Raw genomic sequence first — 13,003 nt, forward strand, 5'->3', positions numbered from 1 at the left:
TCTATCTATCTATCTATCTATCTATCTATCTATCTATCTATCTATCTCCTATTCACTGTGCCACAGTGAGTGTGTGGAGGTCTGAGGGTAACTTGAAGGAACAGTTTCTTACTCAACTATGTAGGTCCATGGGGTTAATCTCAGGTTGTCAGCCCTATTGTCCTTGAGATGTCTCACTTTAATGTTCTTTTTAATCTTTACTCTCTTACAGGGCTAAGGATCAGATGTAGGGCTTCCCGCTTGCCAGGCAGGTGCCCCACCAGCAAATCACACTCAACCATTTGTTTTTAACAGATACACCTATTCCAAAACATAACACTAATAATTTAACATAGCACTAATAACTTAACAGTGACTCAGTAACATTTTTTTCCCCAACCATTTACCTAAAATGGGGTCATGGATTCTATTTTTAAGTCCTTTTGGGAGCAGGATTGGGGACAAGGAAACAAACTGAGTTCCAAACTACTTACCAGGGTTGCTATTATTGGTGCTCAGTACAGTGTCTGTGTCATTAATGTGATGAATAAAATCTAAAAGTTAAAGATAAACAAATAGTTAAACAATGAATGAACCATATCAAATCCCATTACCATCTAAAGTCTTTTGTTTATAAAAGTAGTTATTTACTACATATATATTATTGAGTGCACTGACCCCAAATTATTACATATTTCACTTTTAGTTTTTTCTGCCTACAGGAAAGAAATGTCACTTGCTTCATAGTGTCATGTAGAAAAATTTCCATAATAATTTTACATAGAATTTTATACAAGGTTTAATAAACCAAGAAAAACCTACTTGCAAGACTGAATCAATGGTAGTGAAAAGGTCTGGAAGGAAGATAATGTATATAATATTTTCTTATACTTATATTGATTTATTGGAGCACAGCTACATTTTATGTAGAGTTCTCAAGTATGCCAAAAGGGAAACCAACAACCATACCTGGCTAAGCCTATTTGGGAAATCACTTAAAGTTTTCACGAGACACAGTAAACACTTTTAGAAAGCTAGGCTGTATAGTAACTACTGTGCTTGTAAGAACTGCAGAGTTACACTGGAGGAAGTACCAAAGTATAAAGTGCCCAAGCACTCATGCCGTTCTAGACTGAAGGTGTGATGGGTAAGCTGTGTTCGAAGTCGGACGTTGTTGTTTGTTTGGGACAGGGTCATGCTTAATACCTAAGAAACAAACAAAACTACAGACATAATAATGTTTAAATGAGAGTAGTCAGGGGTATATCATGCACATGCTTTCTCAATGGATGTGATACTATTATCAAGGAGAAAAAGTCATTCCTGAGGGGAAGAAAAAAAATCTTACTTTTAAGAAAGACAATGTGGAGATATTCTATTTATTAAAGGTTTCTGTGATATTAAAATTTCACCGAAGCATCAATTGGAATAAAATGTCTAAAAAGTGTTCTCAAGGGGCAATATTTTTTTAAAAGTGGGGAGTCAGAAAACCCTATTACAGACTATGGAAACAGAAGAATGTTGGCAGTTGTTACAGTTATGTAAGGAATATGTGGATTCCTTGTATTTGTTTATTTTGTTCATGTTTGAATTTTTTTATAACAAAAAGTATGAGTCTTAAAATAAACCCAAACTACATTCACAAAACCAAATCAAGGTATCCAGGAAAAAGTATTTCTAAAGTATGTAAGACTTTCAACAAGAGAAATTTAAAAGAAAGTAAACAGAAACTAACTATGCTATGATCATGGATAAGAAAACAGTATCCTAGCACACTTTCTTCCCACACCTAAAAATTTAATGCAATTCTTATTCATCCTAAAATCAAGAGCCCAATGATATTAATTATGGTATATTGACTGAAAAATTCAATGCAATTTCAATCAAGATCTGATTATATTATTATAGAATTTGGCAAGTTAGTTGACTCTAAAATGTATATAAAAGACTTATGAACCTTAATGAAAAAAAAAAAAACTAAAGAAGACCTACCTAGAATCACCACATAGAAATAAATACAAGCTATTCACTTTTTACAACACAATGGTGGATATATGGTTAGCATAAATCATCAGCCTTTGATGCCCAAAGCCAAGTGGAGGAAGGAGAAAGCCTATTCCCAAAGTCCTTCTCTGCCTTCTCACGTGTGCCCTGCCATGTGTGTACTCATCCATACACATACGGATATACACCTACACACAATATAAATAAAGGCCAAAAAAGGGAGCTTAAAACGAACATCCTCCATTCAAGTTAAAACCATTATAAAAAGTGCTTGGGTTGGGTATTTAAAAACCTCTTTAGAAGCTGAGATGAGTATCAGTTCTGTGGTACATAAATACTATTTAAAATTCATTATTCTCCTGTCTTGTACTTTTAGCTACTAATGTTTCAGAAAGTAAGAGTTCACTGCTCAAATATCAAATTCTTCAACAACACATTCCAGTGAATTTCATAAACTTTTCTGTTACAGTACTACAATTTTGTAGAAACATTTATACTAACTAGAGCTTTTGGAGAAACATCCTGTATGAAGGTTAATGCAGCTGGGGAGGTCATACACCATGGCGAGGAAGCTACCACTGCTGTTTTGTTCAAGGGCCATGATATGTCTGTTAAACCCTTCTACAAAACTGTGTTTACGCTCATGAAATAGTGCTGCTGTCCGTCCGTCAGCTTTGGTCAGAGAAGCTTTTTACAATGGTCAGTGGTGAGTGCAGAGACTCGTAAACTGGCCAAAGCATGGAGAATAAATAAATAACTGTTGACTGTCTGGTGGGACAACTGTGACACCCTCTCCGTGCTCATGGAATAACCTGGAAGAGGAAACAATGTCCCCAAACAAAACAAACAACAGAACAAACAAACATACAACAAACCCCAAATCCCTTAGGAGACAGAGGAAGTCGGGTAGATGGCAAGCTAACTTCTGGGCATGATATGGCTTTGCACTCTGAATGCACAGCAGTTGTGACTATCTCCATAAGGCTGGGTTGTTAATACACTTCCAACAGGTAACCCCTGATTCGGAGGGAGAGACAGTGTTGCCAGTGGTGCAGACACTGCTGAAGTGGGACTGTGTCAGTAGACAAGCTTTCACCCATGGTCATGTAAGCAATGTAAGCAACCCCAATGAAATTCACTGGGTGACAAAAAGAAAAGGTATCAAAGTAGAAGGCGTCTAGCGGGGAAGAGGAAAGGAACTACAGGGAGTAGTAGGGGCAGAGAAGAGCATAACAGGAAGTGCCTATGATTGAAATCCATTATGAAAATGCCAGAATGAAATCCATTATTTATGTAAAAAATTCATGTTTATATGCATATTTGAGGTCATAAGCATAGAAAAACTGAATCAAGCACATTATCCAGGATTTATAATACTTTACATACAAAAACATGAGACTAGAACTAAAATATTACAATGATATTTGAGATTAACTATGTTAAAGACTAGATCAATACTTACTAAAAATAAACTTTCCAGTATTAAAAAGAAAATTAGACATAAGCACCCAATAAACTATCATTGCTCCAATGAGAGATACCAAGGAGAAAAGGAGACTTGACCATTGCCCAAAGGAGCCAAAATAATGTTTGCAGACATCTGGAAATTCCCAGGTAGTTGTGTCTGATGTACCTAGATAAAAATGAAAGAGAAGGAATTAGACTAGGTACTGTTATATACTTCACATTTATAATTTGTTTTCCCCCAATTAACTCAAAATATTTAGCAAAATATTGTGGCTACTTTACCAAAAAATACAAGAACACATTATGAAAAAAACTAGAAATTAAATTATTATAAAATAAAATAGAAATATGATCAGTGAAATAGTATAATCTGAGAAACAACTAGGATCCTAACTTTTTATAACTAATTAGAGCATGTGATAACCACGAGTAGGAAAACAGATTAGAAAAAATAGAACACACACACTCTTTTTAGTTTTATGAGATGGTATCTTGCTACACAGCCCATGTTAACCCCAATCTCACAACAATCCTCATGCCTCAGCCTCCCAGATTTCTGGAACTGTAGGAAGTCACCCCGTCAGTTCATTTAAAACACTACTTAACAGTTAAACACTATTTAACCATATGAGTGAAAGCTGTCTTGAATCATATCTTATGTTACAAGCCAATTTAATTTTTAGATTACTACGTTAAGAATTTAAAAGAAAAGCTAGGCATGGAAATGCACACCTGTAATTCTAGACTTCAGGATGCTGAGGCAGGAATATGTGAACAAGGCTAGCCTGGGCTACACAATGAGTTTCTGAAGAGCCTGAAGAACATAAACATAGCAAGACAAAACGACAGCAGAAGATTAGCATATTACAGTTACAGCATTGAAGTCTAAGATGAAAGGTTATCCTGTCTATGAACGGAGAAAACAGCAAAAGGGAAACAGGAAAGTCTCACAGAAGCCATTCAGACAAAGTGAGAAAGCAAGTCACAAGAACTTGTAGATAGGAAACTAACAGCAACATCATAGAGAGTACTTAGTACAACTATAAAGGCACCAAGGGACTTGTGGATAACTGGGAAGAGAATACAAACAAACAACACAGTTAAAGAAAATCATACCACTTTGCAAGCATAAGAAAACGAAACAAAACAGAACGCAACAGAACAAAACTAGGAACCCAAAATAACATGTGTCAAAGGAGCTTATCATTCATGCACAGCTGGTACCACTGGAAATTACTACAGATTTTAGAAATAAATTTAAATTTAGTGATTGTCTTGTCTTTTTTCCTTCCTCCCTCCCTCCCTCCCTCCCTCCCTCCCTCCCTCCCTCCCTCCCTCTTTCCTTCTGTCCCCCTCCCTTTCTCCCTTCCTCCCTTCCTTCTGAACTTGTGATTGAACCCAAATAGCTAAGCATGTGCTCTGCCACTTAGCTATATCTCCAGCCCATGGTTTTCCCCCTTTAGGGGTTTATTTAAACAAAGCAATCCAAAACAATACACAAAATATGTATAAATTACTTTTAGAAGGGTATCACTTAGAATAGTAAACAGCAGAGGAGTGTGTAAACGTGCAACAGCACACAATCATTAGTCAATACAATAGAGTCATAGTGTACAACGTACAATCATTCAACAAACCAGACAATGAACACAGGTAATAATGGTGACGGCACCAATAAAAAGTTCCCTTAAAGAAAAGAGTGATGAAGTGGAAGACAAGATTGTAATAAAACATACTAAATGATAAAAGAACACAGACATCTGCATAAGAAAGAACACAAAATATTTGCATTTCTATAATTGTATTATTACAATAGCAATTTCTGTTTCAGTATTTCGGCAAGGAAGAAGAACATAGATAGGTCTGACACAAGGTCATTTTAACTGCCCTGAAATTATAGTGACTTCATGACTCATCTTGTTCCCCAGGGAGAGGGTTGGAGAGAAATATGACTGTCTGCCTTGTGTATTATATGACAGTATATAGGTAGGATCAATGAGGGACTGGCCTGGCCTCCAAATCTTTGTCGGTATATGTGCTTTTATGGTTCTACTCCAACAGCACTCTTATAGACACTGGGGTGTCTAGAAAAAAAAACAACCACAAAGAAAGAAAAAACATTTTAGCCTATAAATGTCCAATTGTACTGGACTCTGAAGAATACCGAGAACAAGCTTATTTATAGACACAGCCCAGGAGAAGTCCTCATGAATGATGGATGATAACCATCTCCTTGATTAGCAATTGTACCACTAATGTTTGGGTGGAGAGTTTCACTGTAACTTCCATACATGGTAGTCATGGATTTGCTTTCTCTGTAGGTGACTTGGACGTGGACTCCACCTTGGAGGCATGTGGTCCTTTCAAACGCCCTCTTGACTACCTTGCCAGGATGATTCTGGTAATGACCTGTAATTTGGTGATATATTTCTTTTAAAGCTTCTATATCTTCTATATTGACCAGGAAAATCTCAATTGCTAGTTTATATGCACAACCTCCTGCATTTTTCTAATCTCTTTATGGCTTTATTTTTCCATATTTTAGTTTGAATGTCATCTGGAATATATTTTTGTATAAGGTATCATACAGTTTTTCCACCCAACTAATACTCAGCTTAATAGACATCAAATATGACATTTAACTCATAAACCTGATAAAGATTAAACATTTTTATTCCATGTGTGTGGATGTTTTGCCTGAATTTCTCTGTACCATGTGGTCTCTGAGGTCATAGCAAGGCATTTGATCCCCAAGAACTAGAGGTCAGACAGCTGCGAGATGTAGGTGCCAGGAACCAAACCTGGGTCCTCTAGAAGAACAGCAATTTTTTACCCAGCATTTACCTCTCTGTCCCTTCCACTCTGGTCTTCCTATCTCCACGGCAGCAGCTTCTGCTTTATGACAGTTGCTCTGTAGTATGTCTCAATACCTGGTCAGTCAGATTCTTCCAGACCACTTCTTTTTTCCCTAATTTTCCTGGCTCTGTTTGAAATGGGACTGAATTTATACATGTGGCTTTTTGTGGCTCGCCATACTGAATCTTCCAAACCACATGGCATGTTATTCTTACTCGTGCAGATTTTACTCTTCGTGTTTAGGCAGTCTGATTTTTTTTTCCATCAAATGTGTTCTCTTGCTAGATTTTATCTAAGCCCTTTAGAGGTTACTGCTGTGGTGAATGAACTAATGTTCTCTGCACTATAGTCCTAGCTGTTGATTCTTGATTTCATAGGCAGTTTATTTCAGATTCTTATTAATTCTAATAGCACTACTCAGCATTTTTGTTCATTCTTTTGCCATAATTATTAGTCTTTTCTATTTCTTACATTAGCTCAGCATTTTTTGGTGTACTTGATAATTTCAGAAAACTATGAGTAATCATGAGCATTCCTTATGTCTTTGTCATCTTCTTCCTCTTCTTTCTCCTCTTCCTCCTTCTCCTCCTCTTCTTTGACTCAAATGGAAATAGCTTTAGGCATTTTACCACTGTAGAGCTGCTGGTCCTGGTTTTGGGATAAAGAAACTGTAATTTGTGTAAGTAGTGCTTTCCTTAGAGCTTTACTAAGATAAAGGATGCTTAACACCATCAAATGCCCCCCCCCTTTTGTGGGGGTGTTTATCAATTGATGTAACCATGGACTTTACCTTTATTTTGTTAATGTACTGAATTATGTTGGGCTTCTTAGTAACAAAGCATCCTCTCCCCTCGCTGGAATAAACACATTTTAAATACATCCTATTTTAAACATAGAATATTATTTTTGTACACTATTGATTCTATGAAATAATGTTTTGTAAGTTTTTCTTTCATTTTTTGTCCTGTCTGGCCTTGTATTAGGCTTGTGTTGACTTCATAAAATGAACTGATGCAAGTTATCTTTTAAATGGAAGAGTTTAAGAAACACAGGAATTACTTGCCCTGCAACAGTCAGAGTGTGTGCAGAGGGGGCTTTCCACTGCGACAGCCTCAAGTAAAATTCCCTACTTACTGCATTTGTATAAAGAGCTCTTCCCATTTCAGTCAGCACCGAAACCACCAAAGGCTACTCAACCAGGAACTTGAATGGTTTTTTAAACAAGACTTCTTGCAAGATCTCAAACAATAAGTGACAATAAACTCCCCAGTGACTGAGACTGCTTAACTAGAGAAAGGAGCTGCTTAGACAGAAACAACTAGAGGTTGGTTTGCATTTGCTAATATGACTGAAGGAAAATCATGCCTGTCTAGGCCCTAAAAGACACACAGCACACCCACGCCCACACGTATGCTTTGCTTTATTTATTTACTTATTTTGAGACAGACTTTTATGTAGCCTAGACTGGCCTTGAACTCCTTATGTAGCTGAGAACACTGAACTCCTTCCTGGTTCTCTTGTTTCTAACTCCCAATTCTGAGATTGTGGGCAAGCACCACCATACTCAGTTTAATTTGTAAAAATGACCTAAAAAGATGTTTCTGTATGGTAGCATATATACATTGTCCCAGTTGCTTGTAATAATAAAAGTGTGAGTTGAAACATAGATTATTTCTACTCATAAGATTGGAATCAACCTAAGCAATCCAACAAGACCACAGTTTAAGCTTAAAACCCCAAAACAAAAAGATTAAACCTTTAGTCCCAGCACTTGGAGAAGCAGAGGCAGGTAGATACCTGAGTCTACAGAGTGAGTTCCAGGACAGCCCAGGGCTACATTGAGAAACTCAGTCTTGAAAAACCAAGAGAAAAAAAGAAGAAGAGGAGGAGGGAGAGGAGGACAAAAGATTACTTTCCTGATTCCCTGATCCAGAATTTATACAGATAAGTAGAGGTATAATGCATCTATACTTTAAGAATTGCCTATACTTCACATTTTTCTATTGATACTTTATACTTTTAGATCTGCTATATATAAATCAAAACAAGTAAATAATAATTGGTTAGAGTAGAATTCTCGATAGTTTGACAAAGGCTTTATTTAAAAGATATAACATTTTGGGTCCAGTGAGAGGGCGGAGCACTTGCTACCAAGCCTGGGAACCTGAGCTCAGTCTTCAGGCCTCCTGTGGTGGAAGAAAGAAACCACCTCCATCAAGCAGTGGTCTGATACCCACATACATTCATGCACAGAGATAAGAAGATATAACCGTTTTGTAAGTGATACTTTTCTTGTCTTATAAGGTCATCAGCCCTAATATAAATATCTTCTCCGAAGATTGCTCAGCTCTGAATTTCAGAGTGAACCAGCTGGGGCCAGAGAGAGGGCTCAGGTTAGGGAACTGCTGTCATAAGTTCAATAATCCCAGAGAACCTCATGGTAGAAGAAGAAAACTGACACCTTCAAGTTGTCCTTTATCCTCCATGTGTGCACTGCAGCACACGTGCATGTGCACAGACAGACACACACACACACACACACACACACACACACACACACACACAGAAAAGGTAAAAGGAGGCAGCTGACACATATATAGAATGTACACAGTAGGCTCTGCTTTAGTAGGAAAGTGTCTTAGTTCCCACATAATCTGTCTCTACTTACTTATCATACTCCGTGATTTCACCACTCTATAGCAGCAATAAAGTGTTAGAAGGCCCATCAGCACGATGACACACATCCCAGTAGTAAATCCAGCCTTTTTAAAAATAAAAAGTTGGGTTCCTTTCATTATGTAAGAATAACTTCATATGCAATTACATTGATACTCTCAAGAATTCTGACAAAAACATGGTAGTGGAAAAACAAACAGAACCATTTGCTTTTTAAAGAGAATTTTATGTAAACAATAAAACAGACTATAGTGATAATTTCCTTTTGTAGTGCTAGTAATTGGACATGGGGCCTCAGGAAAGCTAGGAAAGCAATGCATTTCCAGCCCCAAACTTAAAAGGTAAAGCAAAAAAATTTCAGTTATTTAATTAATTTATTTATCTATTCTGGAGACATGAAATGTACACAGGCTGGCTTAAAGTTTTCTATGTAGCCCAAGCCAGTCTTGAACTCATGATCCTGTTGTCTTAGCCTAAGTATTGGGATTATAGGTATAGAAAAATTCTCAGGGGTTTTGAATGGCTCAGCAGTTATGAATGCATTCTGGCCTTTCAGAGCACCGAAGCCTGGTTCACTGCATCCATGTTGGGTGGATCACAACTGCCTGCAACCCCAGCCTCAGGAGGATCCAACACCTCTGACCCCCATGGGCACAGGCAGTGCCCACAAATACCCACAGACTCACTCATATGCATAATTAGAAATAAAAACTAATAAATCTTAAGAAGTTTTCAGACAAAAGTATAGTCAAAAATTATATTACCTGTTTTATGCCCCAAGGAATACTTAGTATAGATGTTCCCATCATGGTATTCCAAATCATAAAACTGAAAGAGTAATAGCAGTAACAATATGAGGTCGGGCTCCTCACGCTTTTTAATTAAAACACAAGTAAATAGCCAGTTATTTTCATTCACGCAGTTTAATTTATGCTCCAAGAAGTAGTGTACTCACATAGTAACTAAGCTGGTGTTTTTACCGCAGCCTTCAGTGTAACTCTTAAGTTTATAGGCAGAGCCCAGTGGACTATAGACATAGCATTCCTCTGGAGCAGGAACTACGTGGTCTGGAGCAATCTTGGGGAAAAGAAAAGAGAAACATCAGAACCAGTGTGTGGACAAAAAGGATGTTTTCTATTGATTAAAGAAACTGACTAGACATACTTCTCAGATTCACATGGAGCTGAAACAGCTAGGGGCTCTGGTTGATGGGCTCCTCTGAGGACAGTGGCCAGTGAGATTCTTGACTAGTACACATCTGGGCTTCCTTGACTATTACACATCTCTCTTCCTGTCTCAAATGTGTGATCTCCCTGCCTCTGCGGCATGAGTATTGAGATTATAAAAACCTACCAGCATGTATATCTTTAAGACACATCTTAATATATATTTCTAAGTCTCATAAGCATTTAGCATTATGCATCCCTTATTACTCTTTTTCAAATACAGCAGTAGGTATATATAAAGGAGAAAGAAGTTATCTCTGTCATCAAAGTACTTTTCATATTCATGCGAAAGAAGGAAGCTAATAATGAAAGAAATCTCCAAGGAGAAGGCTGTCCTCAAGTCAGGAGCTTTGCAAGAACTAAGTGGTGTTCACTTAACTCTGAGGTAACAGACAGGGATCTCAGACTAAAGAATTGAGGCACCAATGAACAGTAAGTAAAGAAACAGCACATAACTAATTTTTAAATGCTTTGGGTTTTAAATGCTGTGGGAAAAGATCCAGATAAAAAAGTAACTTAATCAATGGTCAAATGAGGGTTTGAGGAGCAGAAGATGGAGGGATATCAGCAAAAGGGGAAGGGGCAATGGAGAATCACCAGATGGAGCAAAGATGACGGATGACATGTACCTCATACGCCAATTTCTCACACTACCTCCTACATTTCTTCCTATCTCCATCTTCCTATTTGGGACAGGAAAAACCTCCTGTTTCCTGATGACACTCTGCCCATCTCGGAGGGTTATTCTTGGAGAAGTCCTTGAAGGCACAGAATCTGACCAGTGTGAACCAACAATCTCTTAATATTTAACACCTACGTGTAAATTTACAACTTTGTGCTATGTTTCTTATTCGAGAGAGTAAAGTTAACAGCCTCAAACTGTCTCAAATCCCAGCTGGACACATGAAGCAATTGGGTGAGATTAGGAGGCACACTGTAATTAAGTGTTCTACTCTGTGCCGTACTAGCTCACTGGGTAAACAATGAGAACCAAATTAGCTAGGGAAGACTCAAGGAAGACACAGGGTATGAGGTCTTAGTGGCAACAAAGGGCATAAGTTATGAGTACAGAAATGCCATAGCCTTCTCTTTTAATGCAATACGAGCAGTGGTGACTTTGTAGGGAAGAATATCCTGAATGCTATGCATGGTGTGGCTTCAGAAACACCTAGTTCCTAGAGACACAGATAAAAATACGTATGAAAATTGTGTTTTTCCTTCTCTTTATCTACATTCCTCTACAATCTAGATGATATTTTCTTCTCCCATGATTAAAGAAAAAGTGCCAGACTACTTCCCATTAAGAAGTAGAAACAGTATAGCTGACAAAGTGAATGAGAAAAACCCCAAAATAACAAGAACAGCAGTAGCAGCAGCAGCAACAACAACAACAACAATAAAACAAGTAAAATCAAAACTTATAAGGAGTATGGTTCAATAAGAGATAGAAAATTCTGGTTGTGCTCTCACACTGACCTACACAAAATGGAAGAACAAACCTATTCCATGTACACCTCATCTAATCCTGTGCCCTGTGCTAGCCTCTGGGCCTCTGGATTATACACGGGAAGATGTGGAGGATGGGGGTGGGAGGAGTGCCAGATGCTTAGGAGGCATGGCAAACAGGCTGGATCCCACTGTGGCAGTGGTGAAGGGCAGCACTTCCATATGCACACTCCCATGACACACAGGCTCTTGCTGACATACAGACTATGCCTCACTGGTTCTGACTAAGCCCTGCACAATGCCTTTTTGCTAAGCCCTCAGGGAGGCTGACAAGGCTGCTCTGTAGGCATGTGCCTTTAGTAGCAAGGACACAGGGGATGCTGGCAGATAACTTTCTCCCCTTTCCAGCTTAGAATAACAATAATAGCATTTCTTCCATAAATGAAAAGGTTTTACTCTATGAACAGTGATTTACTGTTCTTCTCCAAAACATACCTTTAGGGAAAGTGATTTGGGGATTTTTAGAAAATGTGTGTGGGTATTTATACAAATTCATTAGAAGTGGAGAGCTCACATTAACCTGGCGACTGGTTAGATGTACTGGTAGTGTATCTCAGTGCCAGTTAACAGAGGGTTACAACTCGGAGCACAGTGCTGACTAAACTGCAGGCAGTGCTGCTCATCCAGCTCCAGATGATATCTCTGAAGCCTAATTCTAAATGTACAGCCTCTGGAGAGTCAGACCGGGACCTCAAAGGCCCCAAAGATTTACATTAATGCTATAATACACTTTACCATCACTACTAATGTAAAGGTCTGTAGGATGGGTAAAAATAAAACCTACAGAAATTGATCCTACATATAGCATTTTGTAAGTCTTTTCTTGAGATCTTAGAGTCAGGTATGATGGTTTGTGTTATAAGCAAAGGAGAGAAGGCTGGAAGCTCAGAGGTTCAGAGGTTCGGATCACTCTCGACATACAAAGAGCTGGAAGTCAGCCTGGACTTCATGAAATGCTATCCAAACAAGCAAAGACAAAGAAGTCTGAATGCTGACTTCATGTAGCCATTATGGGGGCAACATAAGACAGCCATGGTCAGGTGGTACCCACTCCTCCTTGGTAGACATCTAGAGAAGGTTGGAAGCTGGTTTGTTCCTTCCGTTTTAGCATCTAAGACCCATTTTAACTGTATTTTTTTTAAGCTTTCAAATTTATGAGTATCACATATCTGATCATCATTATAAGCAACAGATTATTGACATATTTTAAAATTCTAAAATATAAGACAGACTTTAGACAATCATGAGTTCACAAGATACAACCCATAATGCAAATTTGGCCTTTATTG

General features: G+C 38.0%; 1 protein-coding gene across 2 annotated transcripts in view; it reads right to left on the reverse strand.

Moving 5' to 3' along the window:
* Slc38a9 (solute carrier family 38 member 9) overlaps positions 1-13,003 on the reverse strand; it is an 84,281-nt gene that overhangs the window by 37,443 nt on the left and 33,835 nt on the right. For both annotated transcript variants that reach the window (XM_028783643.1, XM_028783653.1), the window contains exons 4-8: positions 9,938-10,059; positions 9,747-9,810; positions 8,975-9,068; positions 3,446-3,616; positions 474-533 (exon numbers count right to left, since the gene is read on the reverse strand). In XM_028783643.1, the coding sequence (XP_028639476.1) occupies positions 474-533; positions 3,446-3,616; positions 8,975-9,068; positions 9,747-9,810; positions 9,938-10,059 (511 nt within the window). The remainder of the gene's footprint in view (positions 1-473; positions 534-3,445; positions 3,617-8,974; positions 9,069-9,746; positions 9,811-9,937; positions 10,060-13,003) is intronic.

The sequence above is a fragment of the Grammomys surdaster genome, unplaced genomic scaffold (assembly GCF_004785775.1).
Source record: "Grammomys surdaster isolate TR1022 unplaced genomic scaffold, NIH_TR_1.0 99, whole genome shotgun sequence".
NCBI lineage: Eukaryota > Metazoa > Chordata > Mammalia > Rodentia > Muridae > Grammomys > Grammomys surdaster.